Here is a 20610-nt window from a genome sequence, read left to right on the forward strand (position 1 = left end):
ATATATATAGCCTTTGATTATCATTCAGTATTTTCTTTTGGAAATCTGAGGGACCTGAGTAATAATTCATTTGGGAGACTCTGGCCTGAAATCCTGCATCCACCCAGAACTGAGGTGGGGGGTAGGCATTTTGAAGAAAAGTTCTACAAGAAACATGAAAGATAGGAAAGTGTGAGCATGGGGTATGAGGCACTCACACTTCATCATTCCTTCTACAACGTTGACTGGGCAACTTTCCAGGTCCCTGACACAGTGCTCAGCCCCAGGGATATATGCTGGAGAGCGATCTGTCCTTCCCTGAGCTCAGAGTCTATTGGTGCCAGGAGACTTACAATTAAATGAGCAATTACAATAGTATGTGGTAAGTTTCCTGGTACAGCAGAGCTTCTCATCATGTCTGCAAATACCATGACATAGGGGATAATTAAACCTAAACCTCTGGGGATAAAACTCAGGCTTTGTAGGGTATAGAAACTCCACAGGTAATTCAAATATGCAATCAAAATGAAGTGGGTTAAGTGCAGGATGCTAGGTGAGCACGTTTCTCAATACTTGGCATCAGAATCACCCGTTGGCTTCTTAAGCACAGCCCTACTGGGCTCTGTCCTCAGAATTCCTGGTCCATAGGTCTGGGGTGCAGAGAGGCCAAGAATTTGCATTTCTAACAACTGCCCAGGTGCTGTTAATGCTATCAGTCCCAGGAACCATTTTGAGAACCACTACGGTAGTAATAATTGTTCTAGCTCAGGTTGCTGAACCAGGTGTCCCAGAGGAAGTGATATTTAAGGCAACCTGCAAAGGCTGAGTGGGAGTTGAGCGGTGTGAGAACACAGAACAGTGTTTGTGTGGTGGACAGAAGCTGGAGGAAGGTTTCATGTAGAGGGAAAAGCTGAGCAAAGGTCTAGAGCCCCATTTGTGGGGCTGAACGAATGTTCAGAAAAATTGGCTACAACCAGATCATGGTGGGGGCAGGGAAGGGGGCAATTTAGTCACATTAAAGAGTTTGGGATATATTTTAAGAGTAATGGCTAAGTAGGGATAGGATGTGATCAGATGTGTGTTTTGTAAATTTGCAATGAATACCTCATTGGGCATGGGTTAAAGGTGGGCAGAACTGGAGAAGGTCTAGTAAAGATACTGTTGCAGGTGTTCAAGTAAAAGGATAGTTTGCACAAGGATGAGGGCAGTCAGGAAAGAGAGACAGGGACAGATTCCAGAGACCAATGAGGCAGAATAATAGGATTTGGTGATTGAAGGCAGAAGTTGGGGAGAGGGAGAGGAGAAATGACAGTCCAAATGGATTTGGCAACAGGTGTTTGTAGTAATGCCTTTCCCACGGGTGTTAGGGTGGACAGCGGTAGTAGATTAAAAGTTTGGACACATTGAGTTTGGGGTGCTTGGAAGACCTTTAAATGAAGACGTTCAGGAGGTCGATGCCTGATCTGGAGTGCAGTATGAGCTGGAGATAAATTTGGAGCTTGGTTCTCAGCATAGAAATGACAACTGAAGGCATGAGGGTATCCAGGAGCACTGGAGAATGAGCAGGCAGAGTGAGATAAATGGAAGGAAGCTTGGGGCCAAGGGTTTCTTGGGTTCTGGAGACTTTGGTTGGCTGAAGTGGAGATAGTCCTGTTCATTGTAGGAGAAATGATCACTGTTCACTCACTTGTCTCAGAAGTGGGATTGAGTAAATGAATGTAAGGGAGAGGTTCTAGACTGTCTGTATATGGGTGACACAAGATTGCTTCTTCTCATTATGTCCAGGACAGGTGCTCATAATCTTCCTTCCCTCTCATGTGGCCAGAGGAGAACAGGAGGGGCCCTGCTGGTATCATGGCGACCGCTGGGAGAAGGCAGGGCTACACTGGGGCGGATCTATGATTCTCAAACACTGAACTCTAAATCAGACATCTACAACTACTTATCCCTGGCTGTTAGGGCTGCCCTTGATCGCTAGGAAAACACTTGAGTCTGAAGATCTTATACCGGGGTGTGCGAAGGTGAGGGTGGTGGTGGGGTGCCTCGTTGTTGTTCTATCCGTACATGACTGCTGTGTATGGCACACTTTCTGTTACTTAGCTTGGGCCCGTCCCTGTAAGTATAGAGGGCGTGGGTTAAAAAAAAAAAAAAAAAAAAAAAAAAAGTCCTATCCTCAGGAAACTTATTCCAGGGATGTAACAGACATGTTTTAAAAATCCAGTATCTCAGGACTAATGCATAATGTAGTTGTAAACAGTCTAGTCTGGTACACACTGTAAATATCACTGTCATATGGAACTGAAACACAAACACAACTTGCACCGACCCGTTTTCCTAGCCACCACATCGCCGCGCAGCGGGCGGGTCCTCACAGTCCCTTCCTCCCCAGCCGCTTCTCCAGCGCCCAGAGCTCGCGCTGGTGCTCCCTGCTGCCACCGAGCGGGCAAGCGTGAGAATGGCACATTGCTCCTGCTGTTCCGAACCCAAAGAAAGGCAGAAATAACAGAACTTTTCCTTTTAATATTCTTTTCCTTCTTCTTTCTTTCCCTCACTTCCTCTCCCTAACTTCCTGTCACCTTTTTATTTCTTTCAGTTTCTTTCTTTGAGGGAAGCAATAGGCATTTTTGAGAATACTACAAACTTACAGTGTTATCATCTGAACAATTTCTTTTTAAATTCACCAGTGGCTTAATATTGTGTGTTTGTTTTTTTCAAGGGTTGATGGTGGGGGTGCTTCTGGGAATATTTCTCATTGTTTTACCAGCTATGATTTATGCCATATGTGGAAGCTGGTAGAGCCTGATGAGAAATGGAGCTGAGTACATTCAGAAGTGAAAATAAACAGTCTATTTTTTATTCTGCTTTAAATGACCTATCTTTTTCAGATCCTAGAATCTGCCTTAATGATTTTTGAAACAGCTTTCTTTGTAGGCTTGACACCATCCTTCACAATTAAACTCAGTATGGCTAAAATTTCAAACCATAGTGTTAATCTACTCCTATCAAATTATATGGTACTAATTAATAAGGTATAACATATTTCTCTAGTAGAGTATCGTCTTATTCATGTTTTAAAAGAAGCAATGACTATAGTGAATTAAACTAAATGAAAAAACTTCCACTTTCACAACTGTTTGCTTTTTCACACCAGGCAGAACATGATTTAAAAAAAAATTTTTTTTTAATGTTTATTCATTTTTTGAGAGAGAGAGTGCAAGCAGGAGTGGGGCAGAGAGAGAGGGAGACACAGAATCTGAAGCAGGCTCCAGGATCTGAGCTGTCAGCACAGAGTCTGATGTGGGGCTTGAATTCACAAGCCATGAATGAGTTCATGACCTGAGCTGAAGTCAGACACTTAACCAACTGAGCCACCCAGGCTCCCTAGGCAGAACATGATTCTTAATCAGTTCCTGAAAAGCCTGAAGTGATGTATGACATCTATATATTTCTCTTTACCAATGTTTATATGGACTTGATAAATTTCGTACCTCAGCGTGGGACCCTAGGCATTCAATCAGAGTATTTATAACATAACTGGAGATGACTTAATTGCCAGTACTGGTTTTTGCTAGCTTATCACACATGAAGACCTAACAGGGGAAATAGCTTCCCTACCCACCTCTGATGTCATCAGAGAAACCAATAGGAGGAAAAAAGAAAAGAGACATGCTCTTACCATTATCATTGCCTTGCTTGATTTCTTCTGCTGTCCGATCTATTAATACATACAAAGACCAAACCACACAGGTGATCGCGATTACGTGGAATGTGACAGAGCAGAATATTTTCCTCCTTTCGCTGGTGGTCATCTGTAGTTTCTCCCACTGCAATTGTAAATGAATCACTTACAATACTGAATTTCTGACTAGGAAACTTGGCCCCCCATTTATATGCCAGACATTGACCATGAATGGAGGAGAAACGTAAGATATCTGCAATTTCAGATGACACGACAACATTCAAATAAGTCTTTGTGTTGGGAAAGATACGAGATCATAACCCCTGGAGTTATATATAACTTAAATATATATTAAAATGAAAACAAATATTTTCCTAAACAAATTAAATCAAGTAATTTCTGTTTTGCTGGCCTGTAGTTTTCTTGTCTATAACACAGATGGGATAGTTTTACAGCTGTACAATTTTTGGAAAAGATTTCCTTCAGGTTTCTGCATATCTCCCTCCTTTGTGGTACTAGATTATAAGTAGTAATAAGTAATCTCTTCTCGGATTAACACATAACCGGATATAGTGTTGCATTCTTGAACGTATGTACATTAACAGGTACTTGAACGGCTGAATGGTATCTGTGAAAGCCAACATCTGTTCACAGCCCTTTTCCGAGAGAACACATTTTATCATCTGGGCAATGGGAGAGAATCCGAGGAAGGCCCTTCAAGCACAATCTTGATTTTCTGCTACCACTACCGTCAAAATCACTGGCCCTTAGGCACACTCCTCAGGAAGCTGAGGGCTGATCCCTCTTGGGGGAGGAAGAGGACCACAATTTTTACTGTAGTAAGTTCAGGTTTGTATGAGGAAACATGTCCATTATTTACTTCGGAGAAACAGACTCAAAATTTTAATGCCTTGACGGTTACAGTATGACTTCATTTTTGTTAGGAATTGTGCCTTTATTTTTCACTGCACCATTTCTAAAGGGAAATCAAATCACTGTGATTTTTGTCACATCGATGTGCCAAACTTTGAAGAATCCGTGATTTCTTTTCCCCATTCTTATTATGCTCTTGCTAAAGCAAACTCTTTAGAACTTCAGAAGACCCCCATTCCTTTCCCACCCATCCCCATGTCCTCAGTTGAAAACAAGAGGGCATATGTTCATGTTCTGTAAGTCCTGACTCTGCCACCAGCTTTGAGACAGAGGTAAAGTTGCTTAACCTCTCTGAGCCAATCGCTTCATCTCTGTAAGATATAGATTGTGGCAGAGACTGTATCAGAGAGGTATGGGGAGAGGAACCTTCTTCTTTTCTTCCTTTATTAACAGACTAATTCTGTGAGCGTTGGCATTGTGGCCAGCTAAAAGCTACCTTCCAACCTTCCCTGACAGAGGTGGACAATGACTGGTTTCCATCAATGACATGAGATGACTATCTACTGGGATATTGAGTTCTTGTCTTCCTGGCACAGGAACTTCCCCTTCTTCCTTTCCTTCAGTTTTTCTTCTTTGTTACCTGGAATTCATAATTAATGGTAGGAGTCCCAACAGCTTCTTGCAAGCCCCAGGGAAAGTCTTGAGAATTGGAGAGACTCAGCCTGATGAGCAACAGCTTCTCTCTGGATGCCCACTTTATATGCAGGGAAAATAAAGCTCTGTCTAATTAAGCCACTGTTTCTCAGGACTCTGCTACTTGCTGTCAAATGCAACCCCTGATAGAAGAGTTAAATTGATACTTCCTAACGTGCCTTCCATTCTGACGATTAAGATCCTATAATTTCATTTGTAAGAAAGCACAATACTTAACATCTGGTCATGATGCGCCAGAAAGCTTTGTAAACACTTTAGAGAAATAAATGTTATATTTCCAAACACCATCCATTCCTCCCCTACTGGCTAGTCATCACGCAGTTTTCCTTATAAAGGGTCTGTTAGAACCAATGAAAAAATCACACTTCATCTTGTACTTTCTTTTTTGAGTAAACTGTATTTTATATATTATATCAAACAAATAATGGAGAAATCTTGGTAATGCGCCTATGGGAGAACCAGATGCTTCAGTCTAGGCTCTACGTGTAATTAATCGACACTGAACTGAGAAGGTTTTCATATGTGTATCTTGGCTTTTATCTAAACTTCATACCATCTCTGTGAAAGACTGATGTTTAAAAATCTGTTTTGTCATTGATTTATTGTCGCGTTAATCTGAATAACCTGTCTCATTGTAAAACAGAATATTATCATTTGGCAATAGCATTTCGTGATTTAAGGACCGTTGTGAATTATCTTTATATCCAGTATGACCAAATAAAAACTGCCGGATGGTGCAGAAAGGCAGCTTTACACGTTCACATTTCCTAAATGTTCCAAGCGGATGAAAACATGTTCAGTAACAAAATATCCCTACCAAATCAACCGTCACTTGTAAAACTGGCTTAAAAAAGAACCTTAAGAATTGTGTCTTCTTAAGTCTAAGGAGCATTTTGATGAGGTGGCTGAGAACACATTCTTCAAATTTAATGAGGCTCAAATAAAAAAAAATATGAGTGGGGCTGACAAGGATGGACCAACTCATTTGTAAAGATTCCTTCTGGTTCCAGACAATAGAAGGTCTGAAGTTGTCACTTCCTAATCTCAGTAGCATTTTAAGGAGAAGTGAAGTGTAAAGGGACCATCAAACTTCCCTGCTTCCCTTTATAAATTCTTACAGGGACTATTCTGGAATTCATGAAACATCACAATGCAGTACCACAGTGGTAAATTGGTAAATGCAATTGGTGAATGCAATACCACAGTGCCCTCTTTCTAATAATTACATTATTGCACACAATATTCAGCACTGAGCATTAACAGAAATCAGTGTATTTTGTAAAATGTTCACCCGTATTTTTGTGTTTTCAGGTTTATATATAAAGTTTGAATACATTTTGTAAGGCTTTACAATGAGGAATGGATTGAAAGGCAAGGATAGAAATCTTTTAACAAAGCTGTCATGAGGGGCACCTGGGTGGCTCAGTGGGTTGAGGGGCCAACTTTGGCCCAGGTCATGATCTCACAGTTTGTGAGTTCAAACTCCGCATGGGACTCCCTGCTGTCAGTGCAGAGCCCCCTTCGGATCCTCTGTCCACCCCCCGCCCTCCCTGCACATGATCTGTCTCTCTCAAAAATAAACATTAAAAAAAAAAACAAAACAAAAGCTATCATGAAAGGGCTCTAACTTAATATTTGGGATGCTGAAATTGAATATCAGTTCACAAAATATTCTGTTACAGGAAAGCGATAATCTGTAGGAATGCACACAGCATTTTCACCACCCCCCCCCCCATCCACTTGTACAAAATAATGTGTGCTGATGCCCATCAGACCCCAGTCCGATGTTTACCACTGGGACCTCTCTGAAGGGGGATATCAGACAGGAGAGCTGCCCCCCACCCTCCGTCAGTGTGGCCCCTGCTCAGCAGCAGTGTGGTGTCAGCATCACCTGGGTGTTTGTTTGGGATGCAAATTCTCATGCACCACTTCTGAGACGTCTCTGCATTGGCCTTCCCAAAGGCACACAGAAAATAGTAACGTCTGGCCCGTCATTGATGACACACAGCTCTCTGCCAGGGGAACAACCTCACCTTTGTCTTACTACCAGCAGGGACAGCAGGGTCACTGCCATTCCTCTCTAGATTATTCAGGCCTGAGTCACATATCCATCTACAAATCCCTCAGTTTTAAGATGACACATGTCTCTCCAAGGAGACTCAAGGAAGCTGGTGGAAATAAGTCAGCAGCTCCCTTTCCCTTCTTTGAGGGACAAGGGTCAGTGATACACCACAGCACACCGTCCAGCTGTCTATGACTCTTTGCACCGCCAATCCCCCTGTCCACCCCCCATCAGTCGCTCAGTCCTCTTTTACACTTCCAAAATGAGGGATTAGCTAATGTTGGCAAAACCAGTGTGGCAAAATCTTAGCACCTCCTACGTGGGTGGTCTTGGACCTTGCTGTCTTTGGATCTCTAGGTCTTTGGTACCTGCTTTATTGCTCTTGGCCTTTGGTCCCTTACGGAAAGCCCTCAACAATGGAAAGAATTGAACAGAACTCTGTTATTCACTTCGAATCATACAACTAGATTTTTTTCTGAGGACTTCTGAATTGGAGTATAAATTGATGCATTTATACTCACATTGTTTCTGTGAAATGTTCCATTTGTGCTGGCTGAATCAAACTGTGAAGGTTTTCTAGTTTAAGTCACTTGTATTCTTATTCTGTCCTAACATATAAATTAAAAAGTACCATCCAATAAGAATGCTTTTGTAAATCTTTGTATCAGAGAAGAATAGAGGACGCTTATTTGCACACTATCAAAATACACGGGCTAAGGAATGCTTTACTAAATCCATTTCTTTTTCTTCCTTGACATAGTTTCCACTACATTTTCTAATTTTCTTAACAGCCATTGAAACTGGATTATCAGCAAAGCTACAGAATGATGGAGCAAATAACTACCACCAGGTGGCGCCAGGCCCAAACTGTACTAGTACCGAGAACAGTGCCTTCCAGGAGCTCCCAGCCAGCCAGCTGAGCAAGCTCTTCCTGGATATTTCAACAACCCAGCATAAATGCAAAACCACACTTAACTGTCACTCCCTGTCAGAGCACTTAAAATTTTCCGAACCGACTTACATAGTAGAGTTTACTTCATGTGAGTAAAAATAATATCCGGGGCGTCTAAAGTTTACTACATTATCTATATGCTTTAGTAAGATATATTGTGCCAGAGGATAGTAAGTAAACGTTCTGAGGCTTATAATATTGGTTAAGTTTCTAGAGGGTCCACTGGTATGGGGCTGTGGTTCCTTCTTTCTTTTCTTTTTTTTTTTTTTTTTACATTGAAGAATAGTTGACCCACAATGTTAGGTTAGTTCCAAGTGTGCAACGTAGTGATTAACAAGTCCATATGGTACCCTACGCTCACCACAAGTGTAGCTACCATCTGTCACCATACGACACAATTATGACGCCATTGACTATATGCCCTATGCTGTACTTTTTATTCCTGTGACTTAGTCATTCCATAACTAAAAGCCTGTATATTCCACTCCCCTTCACCTATTTGCCCATCCCCTACCTTCTCCCTGGAGACCCTTTTCCCTCTTCTCTGTATTTATGAATCTGTTTCCTGGGGCAGTGGTTCTTTTCTTTTCTTTTCTTTTTTTTAATGTTTATTATTTATTTTGAGAAGAGAGAGAGTGCAAGTGGAGAAGAGGCAGAGAGAGGGAAAGAATCCCAAGCAAGCTCTTCACTGTCAACTCAGAGCAGAGCCTGATGCAGGGCTCTAACCCAACCGTGAGATCATGACCTGAGCCTAAATCAAGAGTGGCGTGCTTAATCAACCCAGCCACGCAGGCGCCCCTGGGGCAGTGGTTCTTAAAGAGTGTTCCCCAGAAGCAGCATCAACTTGGTTCTTGTTTAGTGTTCAACTAAACATGGAGGCCGTGGGGCTGAGATGGCTTTAATGCCAACACAGCCTACCTAAGCAAACCAAAATCTAAGCCTATAAATGCCTGAAGGTTCGGAAATGGAAACCTAAGGATAAACCAATCACAGTCAACTAGGCTTTGAGCTACAGCCAATCAAATTATTTCCGTTCTTCCCTCCCACCCTTTCTCTGTATAGTCTCTCCGCTGGATCCTGTGGGTAAAGAGCTCCTAACACTTCTGGTTTTGTGCTGCCGGATTCAAACTGAGTTTTGCTCACATAAACTCTTACAAATTTTAATATGCCTGAATTGAGTTTTAACATTAGAAATGCAATATTTTGTGCCTAACACCAGACTTACTGAATCAGAAGCTCTGGAGGTGGGGCCCTACAACCATGTTTTAACTAGCTCTCAGGTGATTCTGATGCAAGGTAGACTTTGAGCACCACCTGTCTAATGACACTTGGCAGAGTTGTATGGTGACCTCAATGATGCCTATACTAGAAGTAGCACTTGTCACTCCCTGTCATAAACTGATTAGTAGTTCAGGGAAGGAAAATCAACAAACCAGGTTGGTTACTTGGCTGTGATATAAGTATTTCAGGTTGAATGAAAAAAATCACAACATCAGTGAATCTGTTTGAAATAAAATAAAATCATTTGTCATTAGCTCATTAATCACTAAACAAACCATTTTGCTTTTTATTTTAATTTTCAAATTAGTGTTTAGGTACACGAAAACATATTAAAACTAATAAAATGAAAACATAGTAAAACTAATTTCATTAGTTATAATTCAAATACTGTGGGAGAGAACCAAACAAAAGACTCTTTACATCTATAAGGCCTAACTCTTGAGAACTTAATTAATTCCCAAATTCACAGACATGCCTTGGTAAATAATTTCTCTCTTAAAAATGGATTGGAGAACCCTGGAGGAAACTGTGACCTCTTCAGGCTTGTATTTATTTATTTTTTAAATGTTTACTTATTTATTTTTGAGAGAGAAAGAGTCAAAGAGAAAGAGAGAGAGAGGGAGAGGGAGAGAGAATCCCAAGCAGGCTCTACACTGTCATTGTAGAGCCCGACATGGGGCTCAATCCCACAAACCATGAGATCATGACCTGAGCCAAAATCAAGAGTCAGACTCTTAACTGACTGAACCACTTCTTCAGGCTTTTAGTGATATTTACCACAAACCTGATGAAAGGTAGGAAACAAGAAAGCCAGGTTGAGATGTGGAGGGTGGGTAGTTAAGCTCACTGATTAGTTAAGGTGCTTATTATCTGACACAAGTCAGAAAGTGTACATGATTCAAGCTGGTACATGATTCAAACTGTGTACATAGATCTCCTGGCTTTCTTAGTGGGAGCCCAGATCTCAAATGTTATATCCAGAGATTCTCTGTGCGACTACTATAATCTGAAATCAGCCTCCCCACTCGTCGCCCAGTTCTCTCTTCCACTTTTGGTCCACTGATACTAATTATTTAACATCTTTCATGCAAGGTCCAATGTGAGGGGCATTCTATACTTTTGACTGAATGCAGCTCCTTTGTTTCTCTTGACAACAGGACAGAAGGAGATGGTCTTGCACTGCAAGAAGGGTTAGGATCTATATCCAAAAAAATTGTGAGCGCGAATAGTGAGGTATGGGCCGTGTGTGTCCAGATGAACCTTCAAAATCTCCACTCGAAATATACAGCATGAACAGCTACCATCTGGGGGTCATTTGAGCATGTGGTGATTTAAAGTTGGGGAAAACAGTCATAGATACCCAGCTTACGTAAAAATAATGCTGCAAGTAATTGGCCAGTCTTATTGAGACACGGTTTATACATTTTCCCACAAAGAGGAGGAACACTTGGGAACCTGGAATCAACGGCTACATCCTGCTACTGCTTGGTCGGTCTCCTTCGGCATTTAGAGTTGCTAATGGGCACTACCTGAACATGGAGGGAAGTAAGAATAAAAATTGTTCAGTTCTGGGAATCTTTTATAATTAGAAGTAGTTTTCAGACTTGGCTGTGTAACAGAATCTCCTGGGGAGCTAGTTCCCAATATGCATACCCAGGCCTGGCTGAATCCAACACTGAGGAATGAGCTGTGCAATTTCACAATGTACTCTGTGTCTTCGATTCAAGGTGTACTTGTTAAAAATGAGGGCTCTGGGTTCAAATCCTGACTCTACCACTAAATGCTGTGTGATCGTGGGTGAGTTATTTCAATTTTCTGTCTTTCCATTTCCTTACCTATCAATCGTGATAAGAATAGTACCTACTTTACAGGGTCAAGTTGAAGTGAGTTAACGCACATAAGTGCAGAGCAGTTCCATGTACTTAAGAAGAATTCAATAAAGTTAGTGGCTACCCTAGCTTGGAACTTGCAGCACTGTATCCAATTAAACTTCAATTGTCTTTATCTTCTAGAGTGATGCTTCTTGTTGATAGCTGATCACTGAAGGATGAAGGAAGGATGAGCTGGGGTTTGTTCATACACAATTAAGGCAGCCAAAGCCACCCATCTCCATCTATTTTCCAATTTCAAATAGATTTTTTTTCTGAATACTGAGTCTCATAGCAGGGAAATACAGTCTGTTTTTGTTAACTATTTGTACAAAGAAGGGCAAGTGGGTAATTTACTCTGCATAAACTAGGTAGAATCATATAAAAGGCTGCACGATGAGAGCTTCTTTTCTGTTAGGATTGGAAAAAATATATCACAGGTTGCAATACATGCGCCCGTACGTTTTCATTCTTTTTTGTTTGGAAATTCAATTCAAAATGTTATGTTAAGACTTCCCAAAGAAATACTATTTTGGGTGACAGTTTTTATAAAAGGTTGAAGAGACTCAAACATCCCAAATAAAAAAGCATTAATGTGGGTGTGTGGATTATAATGATGTCTTTCTTGAGGAATGGAGAACATGAAAGCCAGCCTGATAGGAAACATCCAGAAACCCGCCCCAGGGCTGCCATTCTTTCTTAGTGATTGCACAACCCAAGAAGTTACCTGAGAATGGATAAGTGAAAGAAAAAGCTCATTCTCCTCCAAAAGTAATTAACTTGAATTTTATACACAATTACTCTTAATACTTACTTTTCAAAAACAAATTTTTTTTTTTTAATTTTTTTTTCAACGTTTTTTATTTATTTTTGGGACAGAGAAAGACAGAGCATGAACGGGGGAGGGGCAGAGAGAGAGGGAGACACAGAATCGGAAACAGGCTCCAGGCTCCGAGCCATCAGCCCAGAGCCTGACGCGGGGCTCGAACTCACAGGCCGGGAGATCGTGACCTGGCTGAAGTCGGACGCTTAACCGACTGCGCCACCCAGGCGCCCCTCAAAAACAAATTTTTTGAGCCAACTGCTCTATAGTACTTTAGAGAAGAGTTCATATTACTTTACAGTATTTACAGTAGTGCTCAGAAAGAGCCCAGTTGAGTAGAAACGTAGAGATGTTATATCAGGGCAAATCTAACTTATAACAAAAATCTAAGCATCACTGAAATACCATTTGAAAGCTCTAGGAAAAGGTGCACTTATTTACGCAATAGTAAGAAAAAAATTGTATCAATATGCTTATCACATTAGCTTACGATGTGAGTAATAAGTTACTAAGAATCATGCTGATGCAGAGAAAGGTGTCAATTACCTGATAAGAAATGGTCGAAATGCAAAGACAATAGTAGAATCAGAGGCTAAGAGAACACAGAAGATGTTGGAAAGAGCCAGGCCGGGGGCGGGGCGGGAAACAGGGAGAATTAGGGGCCGCATGGGGGGCGGGTGGTGAGGAGCATAAAGTGACAGTCAGGCCAAACAGGCAAGAAGGCACATGCTCAGAGATGCTTTGGAATGAAGTGAATGAGAACACAGACTCTGGGGTCAGGCCAACCTGGACTAGAGTCCCAGGCAGGAAGTCTCAACTCCCTGATGTTGACTCTGATGTCGGGCAAGTAACCCACCTCCTCAAGCTCCAGTTACCTCACTGGTAAAATTGGGATGATCTACTATGTCTTATATAGGGTATTTGTTAGAATTATACATGGGAACATCCATAATAGTTAGCATTTAATTAACCCTCAAGTAAACCAGGGGTCCTTAACTGGTTTGTAAAACCAAGTTCCATATAGTTCTTAGGCCCATCGTGGGTTCACAAATATTAATTTTTGAATTCCTTGAAATGTAATAAACTCAGTTCTCCTTAGTCCCCACCACTCTCTGGTTTACACCCTGCTTACTTTACTCATTTATATTACCTGCTTGGTCCAACAGAATTTGTGATCCTTGAGGTTTTAGCCTCAATAAACAAGGTTTTTCAGAGATAGAAGCCATGGGGTAAAAAACATATAATACTTTCTGAAAAGACCTGTGGATCTTAGGTGTGACTCAAGGGGTCTCAAGGACCACTAGGTACTAAAAGATGCTCAGAAGGAGATCTCGAAGACCCAAGTTATTGTACTGATGCGCTGGAAGGCGTTTATGGAAACTGCTATGTGAGAATATCAACAATACAGGTATAAATAGTCTAAAAATTTGTCGTCAGTAGATACAAAGTGACAAAAATATATGGGGGCACCTGGGTGGCTCAGCTGGTTAAGAGTCCGACCGACTCTTGGTTTCTATCTCACGGTTTCTGGGACTGAGCCCTGAATGGGGCTCTGTACTGACAGCACAGGAGCCTGCTTAGGAATCTCTCTCTCCCTCTCTATGCCCCTCCTCCACTCACTCTCTCTCTCTCTTTCTCAAAATAAATAAATAAGAACTTAAAAAATTGTAAAAGCCTATTAGCTATCTTAAATTCAGTCAAACTTACCAGGATTAAAATTCTCTCTTTTTGTAAAATGTGTGTATATTACATACTAAATATATATACATAAATATGAATTTGATGCTTAGTAAACATGTTTTCTTATAAACGCTCTCCCGAGCTCCCATTGTTTCCATTCAAGAAATTCATAAGCAATGAGATTTCCTTAGATTTGAGCAAGGTGTTTTTAAGTATAAGAAAAAAAAAAAAAAATTACTGAGTACAATCATCCACTAGAGGGTGCAATGATGTCACAAATGAAGATGAGAGGGGAAAAAAAAAAAAAAAGAAAGAACTGGACAGCTAGGTCTGTCTAGAGGGGAGATGTGCTAGAGGTACTCTGGCAGATCCGCATCAGAATTGACATGGTAATAGTTAAATTGGTAAATTCTGAGGCTCTGTCCCAGATCTGTATGAGGATCTAGAAATCTGCATTCTCAATAAACATTCCCAACTGATTTTTATGTATGCTGAAATTTGAGGATTACTTTTCTGAGGAAATAAAAATTTAGGGAAATATTTTAGGGAGAAAGTGTCATTTCTAATATTTTTCCACAAGAGTGAAAATATTTCTACCTCCCTACCAACCCCCTCAACCCCCCCCCCCCCCCCACCGCCAAAAAAAATTTCACCCTAATCTGGGCTGATTAGTATTGTCATGTAAGAACACAAATTACTTAGAGACTTAAGAGATGCACTTAAATAAAGTTTATTTTAAAATATTCAACCAATACTTGGTTGTCTGTCTTTTCTTGAGTTCATGGTGAAAAATACCATATCATACATTCTGGAAGAGAGATCAGTGTGTTACCACTTCAGGCATGCTGAGCTGTCAGAAAATCTACGGTGCTGTGTCCGTGGGGATATTTCATTATGGGATGTGACTTCATAAAGAAAACAGAGAGAATAACTGGATCACATTCCATAAAAATGGCATATTCCTTCTTCTCTACAGATTTAAGACCTTGCGTAGGACTCCTGGAATTGCCACTGCCCTCTATGATGTTCTTCCCCAGAAGAAATAAACATGCCTCAGAAATATATATTCCTCATGTTTATTTCATTTGTAAGTATCTCCTTTCGTCCATGTGCATGTGGGTCTTCATAGGCCATTGCTTGCTGGCTCTTTGTACCTAAAATGATCATTTTAGGTTTTAGAAGAAAGTACCTATGTACTAAGGTACATAATGGTCTTCATAGGCCATTGCTTGCTGGTTCTTTGTACCTAAAATGATCATTTAGGTTTAGAAGAAAGTACCTATGTACTAAGCAGAATCATAGAGACTGGGAATATTAGAAGACCCAATTTTAAAAGACCCAAATTTAACCCCTCCCTTTCTACATGGAAAAACGGAGGTCCAGAGAACTGAACTGATTTGCCCAGAGCAATACAGTAGGTTATATGTAGATTTCTTAAAACTCTATTGAGTAGTGGATTTTTTCATTCAGGAGCTAATTACTGAAGCATCACAATGTGTCAGATATTTTCTAGGTGCAAGAGAACACAACCTAAATTCCTGCTTTCTTAGAGTTTACATTAGCATCATAATTGTGGGGCTTTGTGTATTAGAACAGGGAACTGTATTTGCCTATCAGACTTTGATTTCATAAATGCTTCTTTCTCTCAACTGTCTTGTTGTACGTATGTGTGAATGTATATAGTTATCTTTCCAAAATATTCCTTCGGGTGGCAGCAAAGAAAAAAGCGAGTTTTCTCTGTGGCGTCTCTATTGTACAAAGTGTCAATTCTACTGACAGCTCATTGTCAATACTTATTTTTAGGAGTCAAAAAAAATTTCTTCATCCTATTTCTAGCCTGCTTTAATAGTAGTGTCACATCTGAACACTGTATATAATGTTTTTATCATTGTAGCTGGTGTTTTTACTCTCATATAAAAATTTGAAATAAATTTGAAAAATAAATATCTCTTCTACTCCAGCTTAAATGGCAGCCAATGACCTTTACTCTAACTATTGATTCACATTTTAGATATAATAACACAAAGATAACCAAATAAAAATCAGTTTTAGCAGCGTTTTGACATCCAGCATAATTAGCTGACTCAATATATTACTTTTAAGCTTGTTTTGCATTTTAGAGACTGAGACTTTGCTAAGAGTGTTGTCCTAAAACTGAAGCCTTTTCATTAAAGAGCCAAGTTCCTTGGGATTTCTAGGGGTATATTAATTTTGTAAATTGTATGTAAAACGTTACATTGACTTTTTCTGGGGAGAGGTCCATATCGTTTCACTGAATTCTCAGAGAGGTCTGAGACACTTTGCAGATTGAGGGCCTTTGCTTTAAGCTGCCTTTCCCTTTAATTGATTTAATAGTAACATATCCGCTTCTTACAAAATAAGGAAGCACTGGACCAGGGAAGGGTGGGAGGTACATATAATCTCTACAGGCTGGAAATGAAACTTATGGTTCGGGGACGTGACATGCTTGGAAAACAACCACAACTGGCCAGTTTCCTCATTTGCGGTACTCAGAATGAATTCCAAATCTCAAATGCCGATTCTCAGCCTACTGGTAGCTCCTTCTTGTTTGCAGGTGAATGTTCAACTGCATTCCTGCATTTTGCAGTATAGGAAATGCAACCGTGTCCCATCCTACCACACTCAACTCTTGTGTTCTTCCATTTAAGAAGTTGCTTTGAACCAAGGAAAGTTTCTGGGTGGCCAAAAATTTTATGTCCTTTTAGAGGACACCGAAAACAACTTGTTCTGGACCTCCAGGTGCCCTTGCTGAGAAGTCTGTTTCAAGCAATGTATCCCTCATATCTGGTTGCTCTTTGTGTGGAATTTGTTGAGACACAAGTGATACTTGTTCACATTCTAGAATAGATTCCATTTTTCTTCCTAGCTTTTAAGACTCACAAGTGAATATGAGAGGAATTCTTATTTAAAAGTTCTTATTTAATAGTTTATCTCCTCTCCCCCCGCCCCATCTCTTTGGAAATCTAATAAAAATGGGTTGGCCTGCTTCCTTCTCCATGTCCTTAATTCCCAGTCATTAAAATTCTGATAAGCATCATTTTTCAGCAGATTCAGTTGTCCATTTCTCTAGTGCTACTGAATCCCTGCAAAGGGACAGGAATATGGTAAGCCAATGGTAAGCCAATCTAATATTACTCTAATAATTTGTTCTTCTAAAAACCAAGAGGTGAAGTTCAGTTATCCACATTGAAAATGGAGTAGGAATGTTTAATATTCCCATTTAAACATCCCCTTTCTATTAAAGATCATAAAATGCTTTCAATGCTTGAGCTGAGCATGATAAGAAGGAGAAAGAGGATAAGGTGAATTATGTGAAAATTTACACAGTTCTGCGGGATGCAGATTTGCTTGAGGAAACTGCAAAGACTCAGAGCGTGAGCAAGAGGTTAAAAGGCAAGAGGTGAGGTGGGAAGAGTGGGCAGGACCGGATGGTGAAGAGCCTTGAGTATCAACCCAAAGGCAGGGAAAATGGGGCCTGAGATTGACAGACATTCATGTGTGGGGAAAAGCAGATGTCCTTCCCAGATTTCCCTCTCAGAATTTGTTCAAAATAAATTTCTGTATGATTAGCTGGAGTGAAAATCAAGACCACAAGGAACACGGATGTGGACTGATCTCTTTGAGTGAGACAATGGAGAAAGTTTGTCTATCCTGAGGAAAGGAGAAGGTGGAGGGGTTGAGAGTGTTGTGGGGTAGCTGACAGAAGGCAGAACCCCTGGGCTTCATGGTGGGATTGCTCTCCTGCTACTGAGCTCACCAAATGGTGAGGTAAGTGAATTTGGGGACAAAATCCACAAAGTGACTCATCTTGGAGATCAGATTTATATGAACAGAAGTGGGACAGTCTATATGGACAGAGTATGTAGAAACAGAAAGTAGGCTGCAGGCACTTCCAGAAAGCAGGTACAAGATGTGGATGGTCCCAGGCCATGGATTTGAGGTGTGGGCCAAGTTTAAGCAATCTCCAAGGACTAAGATAGAAAGGCTTTTAGAGTTTAAGGATACCAGGGTTTTTAAAAGGTCATTCTTATAAATGTATGGAAGATAAAGTGGAGACAGAGAGTGATTAACTAGTAGTTTCTGCTACTAGTTTTTCCCTCCAGGAGAGGGAAAGAAGTGATGTCTTGACAGTGGGTCTTATTAAATATAACTTCTACTTTGGAGAACATTGATACCCTCATGCATAAATTCTCAACTTCCTGTCTTTAGACTAAATCCTCATTTATAACTGCATCACACCCTTCCTACTTCCTCTCCTCTTATCTAAGAGGACAAAACATCCCTCTGCAGTCTAAATTAGTCACTTTCCATGACCCTTGACAATAGGTCTCATCTACAAGCCACTCTAGCAGGGGAGAACTTGGAGAATGGGTCTAACATAGGACTACTTCGGGACACATGGTTCAAGAGACTGCAGAGTCTGAGTCACCTCACAAAAACCATCCATCCTGAACTTAAAAGACTCTGTCTGCACTTGTGCTCTGGCCTATCATTCATTCCATCACTGGAGCCCAGGAGGACAGGATTTTGTCTCCATGCACTGATCCCCCCATTGGCTACCAAAAAGGAGTGCCACTTTCTGGGCCACAGTACTTTACTCCTATCTGCATAGCAGGTACAGACACTCCCTTTTACAGTGTTCCAGAACATCTGCACCTATAGGGAGGGGCTAGAACCTTAAGTACAATGCTAAGTAAGAGTTCTATTTTTAAATAAAAGGGAGACATTATGCTAACACACTTCAGTAAAAACAGTTTTTAAAAGGCAACGATATATCACGAATGTCACTGTATTTCATCTTTAATGGCTGCATATATGCTATCAAATAGCAACTGAAGTCTCTATTAGCATCTCACTAATAGAAATTTTGGTTATTTTGGTTATTTTTTGCCTATCCCAAAGTCATACAGATTTTCTCGTATGTTTTCTCCTGGAAGTATTATTGTTTTAGGTTTTACATTTGTTTGTTCACTGTTATAGCTAATACTGTGCCAAGAATTCATGTAGCAAAATATTGTGCACACCCATGATTACTTCATTAATGTAAATCTTTAGAAATAAAACTTAATGGAGACATCGTATTACATATTTAAGACTTCTGGTATGTGTCAAATTTGCTCTCTGGGAAAATTATTCCACTCTGAGCATGTTTGAAATGCCAATTTAACAGGATAAAATTGATACTAGATTGTTGTTGAAATGTTAATAGTTTAGATTGCTGTGTGTGTGTGTGTGTGTGTGTGTGTGTGTGTGTGTACTGACCATTTGCTTTTCCCCATATTTTTTTCCTCTTGGTTGCTTATTTTTGTTTTTTTAATATTTAAGAACCTTATACATCTATCTCCAGTTAAACAACAACAACAACAACAACAACAACACAGTCTCTGGTTCTCTGCTCCACCAAAAGCCATTTACTTACTGCTTCACAGGCAACATTTTAGAATGCATATTCTACCTTTCTCTGAATGTCAACCCTTACTTTCTGTAGATTCTTCAACCCTCTGAAATCCAGCTGTCACAAATGTGGCCCCCCTGAAATGGTTCCTGCTAAAAATTACTGAGGACCTCCTAATTTTACGTTTACTCAAAGTCTTGTCTGTAGCACTCGACACTGCACTGCTGAGTCTTCCAATTTCTTTTAAGCCTTAGGTTTCAAGAGTGTCACTCTTCACTGGTCTCTTGCCCCTTTCTGGCTGGTGCTGTTGAGCATGTCTGCTGGTTTCTCTTTTCCACTTGGCCCTACATCTGGGTCCCAGGGCTCCATCTTCCTCCACATTCTCATCATACCTCACTCCTCACTGATTCATCTGAGTCTGGGGCTTCCACGACCACAGATATCCTGATGACTTCCACCCACATTTCCCTCCGAGTCCAGATTCAACCTCTCTCAGACTCACCTTTACTTCGCCGGCTCACAAGCATCTCAAACTCATGTGTTCTGACTGTACTTCTTATATTATTTCCCCAGATTTGTTCATCTGCATGTATATTCTTCCTTAGTTAATGATTAAAACCTTCACCTAATCAGTGGAGGCAGAAAGCTGAGAACCATCACGGGTTATTTCCTATACCTCATTTCTCATCTTCAGCTCTGGCAGTCGTTCAGTAACTAAACCCTATTAAGTTCCTTCCTCTCTGTCCCCTCAGCTACTGCTTTAATTAAGTCCATATTGTTTTCTAGCTTGCATGTTGTGCCTGGCTCAACTACATGGGCAATTCATTCTCCACACATTGCTGCAAAGCAATCTTTCAAAAGTCCAAATATATCAATTCATTATTTAATACCCTTACTGTCCTTCCCATGTCCTTCTTTAGCGAAGCATTGGATATAATCTGGTACTTGCTTCTGTTTAACTTCATCTATTATCTGTCTTAACAATAATATTAATAGCCTTACATTATTAATTTTCAAAACCTCTCAATGATGGGCATCCTATTATTACTTCCATTGTAGATGAGGATGGGAGGTTGAGAAACTTGCCTATGGTCATCCTTCTTTCTGGCAAAGCCAGCTATTTTCAATTTGTGAACTACTCATCCTGTGTGAATTTAAATGCACTGTTTTCTCGCATAGAATGTCTTCAAATGTTTACGTCTCATTGGGAGACATCTAGTTACCACTCATAACCAATTTCAACTCCCTCTCTACCTGGGAAGCATTTTCTAACTTTGCAGGCA

General features: G+C 40.5%; 2 protein-coding genes across 12 annotated transcripts in view; one reads left to right on the forward strand and one right to left on the reverse strand.

The window, feature by feature from the left end:
• Positions 1 to 15087, forward strand: part of TMA16 (translation machinery associated 16 homolog) — a 59355-nt gene extending 44268 nt beyond the window's left edge. Inside the window, exon 7 of the mRNA XM_060653848.3 lies at positions 14888 to 15087. Coding sequence (XP_060509831.1) covers positions 14888 to 14957 — 70 coding nt within the window. The 3' untranslated portion in view covers positions 14958 to 15087. The remainder of the gene's footprint in view (positions 1 to 14887) is intronic.
• MARCHF1 (membrane associated ring-CH-type finger 1) overlaps positions 1 to 20610 on the reverse strand; it is an 891585-nt gene that overhangs the window by 12858 nt on the left and 858117 nt on the right. For all 11 annotated transcript variants that reach the window (XM_060653840.3, XM_060653837.3, XM_060653841.3 and 8 more), the window contains one exon: positions 3656 to 3803. In XM_060653840.3, coding sequence (XP_060509823.1) covers positions 3656 to 3803 — 148 coding nt within the window. The remainder of the gene's footprint in view (positions 1 to 3655; positions 3804 to 20610) is intronic.

This window comes from Panthera onca, chromosome B1 (genome assembly GCF_046562875.1).
Source record: "Panthera onca isolate mPanOnc1 chromosome B1, mPanOnc1 haplotype 2, whole genome shotgun sequence".
Lineage (NCBI taxonomy): Eukaryota > Metazoa > Chordata > Mammalia > Carnivora > Felidae > Panthera > Panthera onca.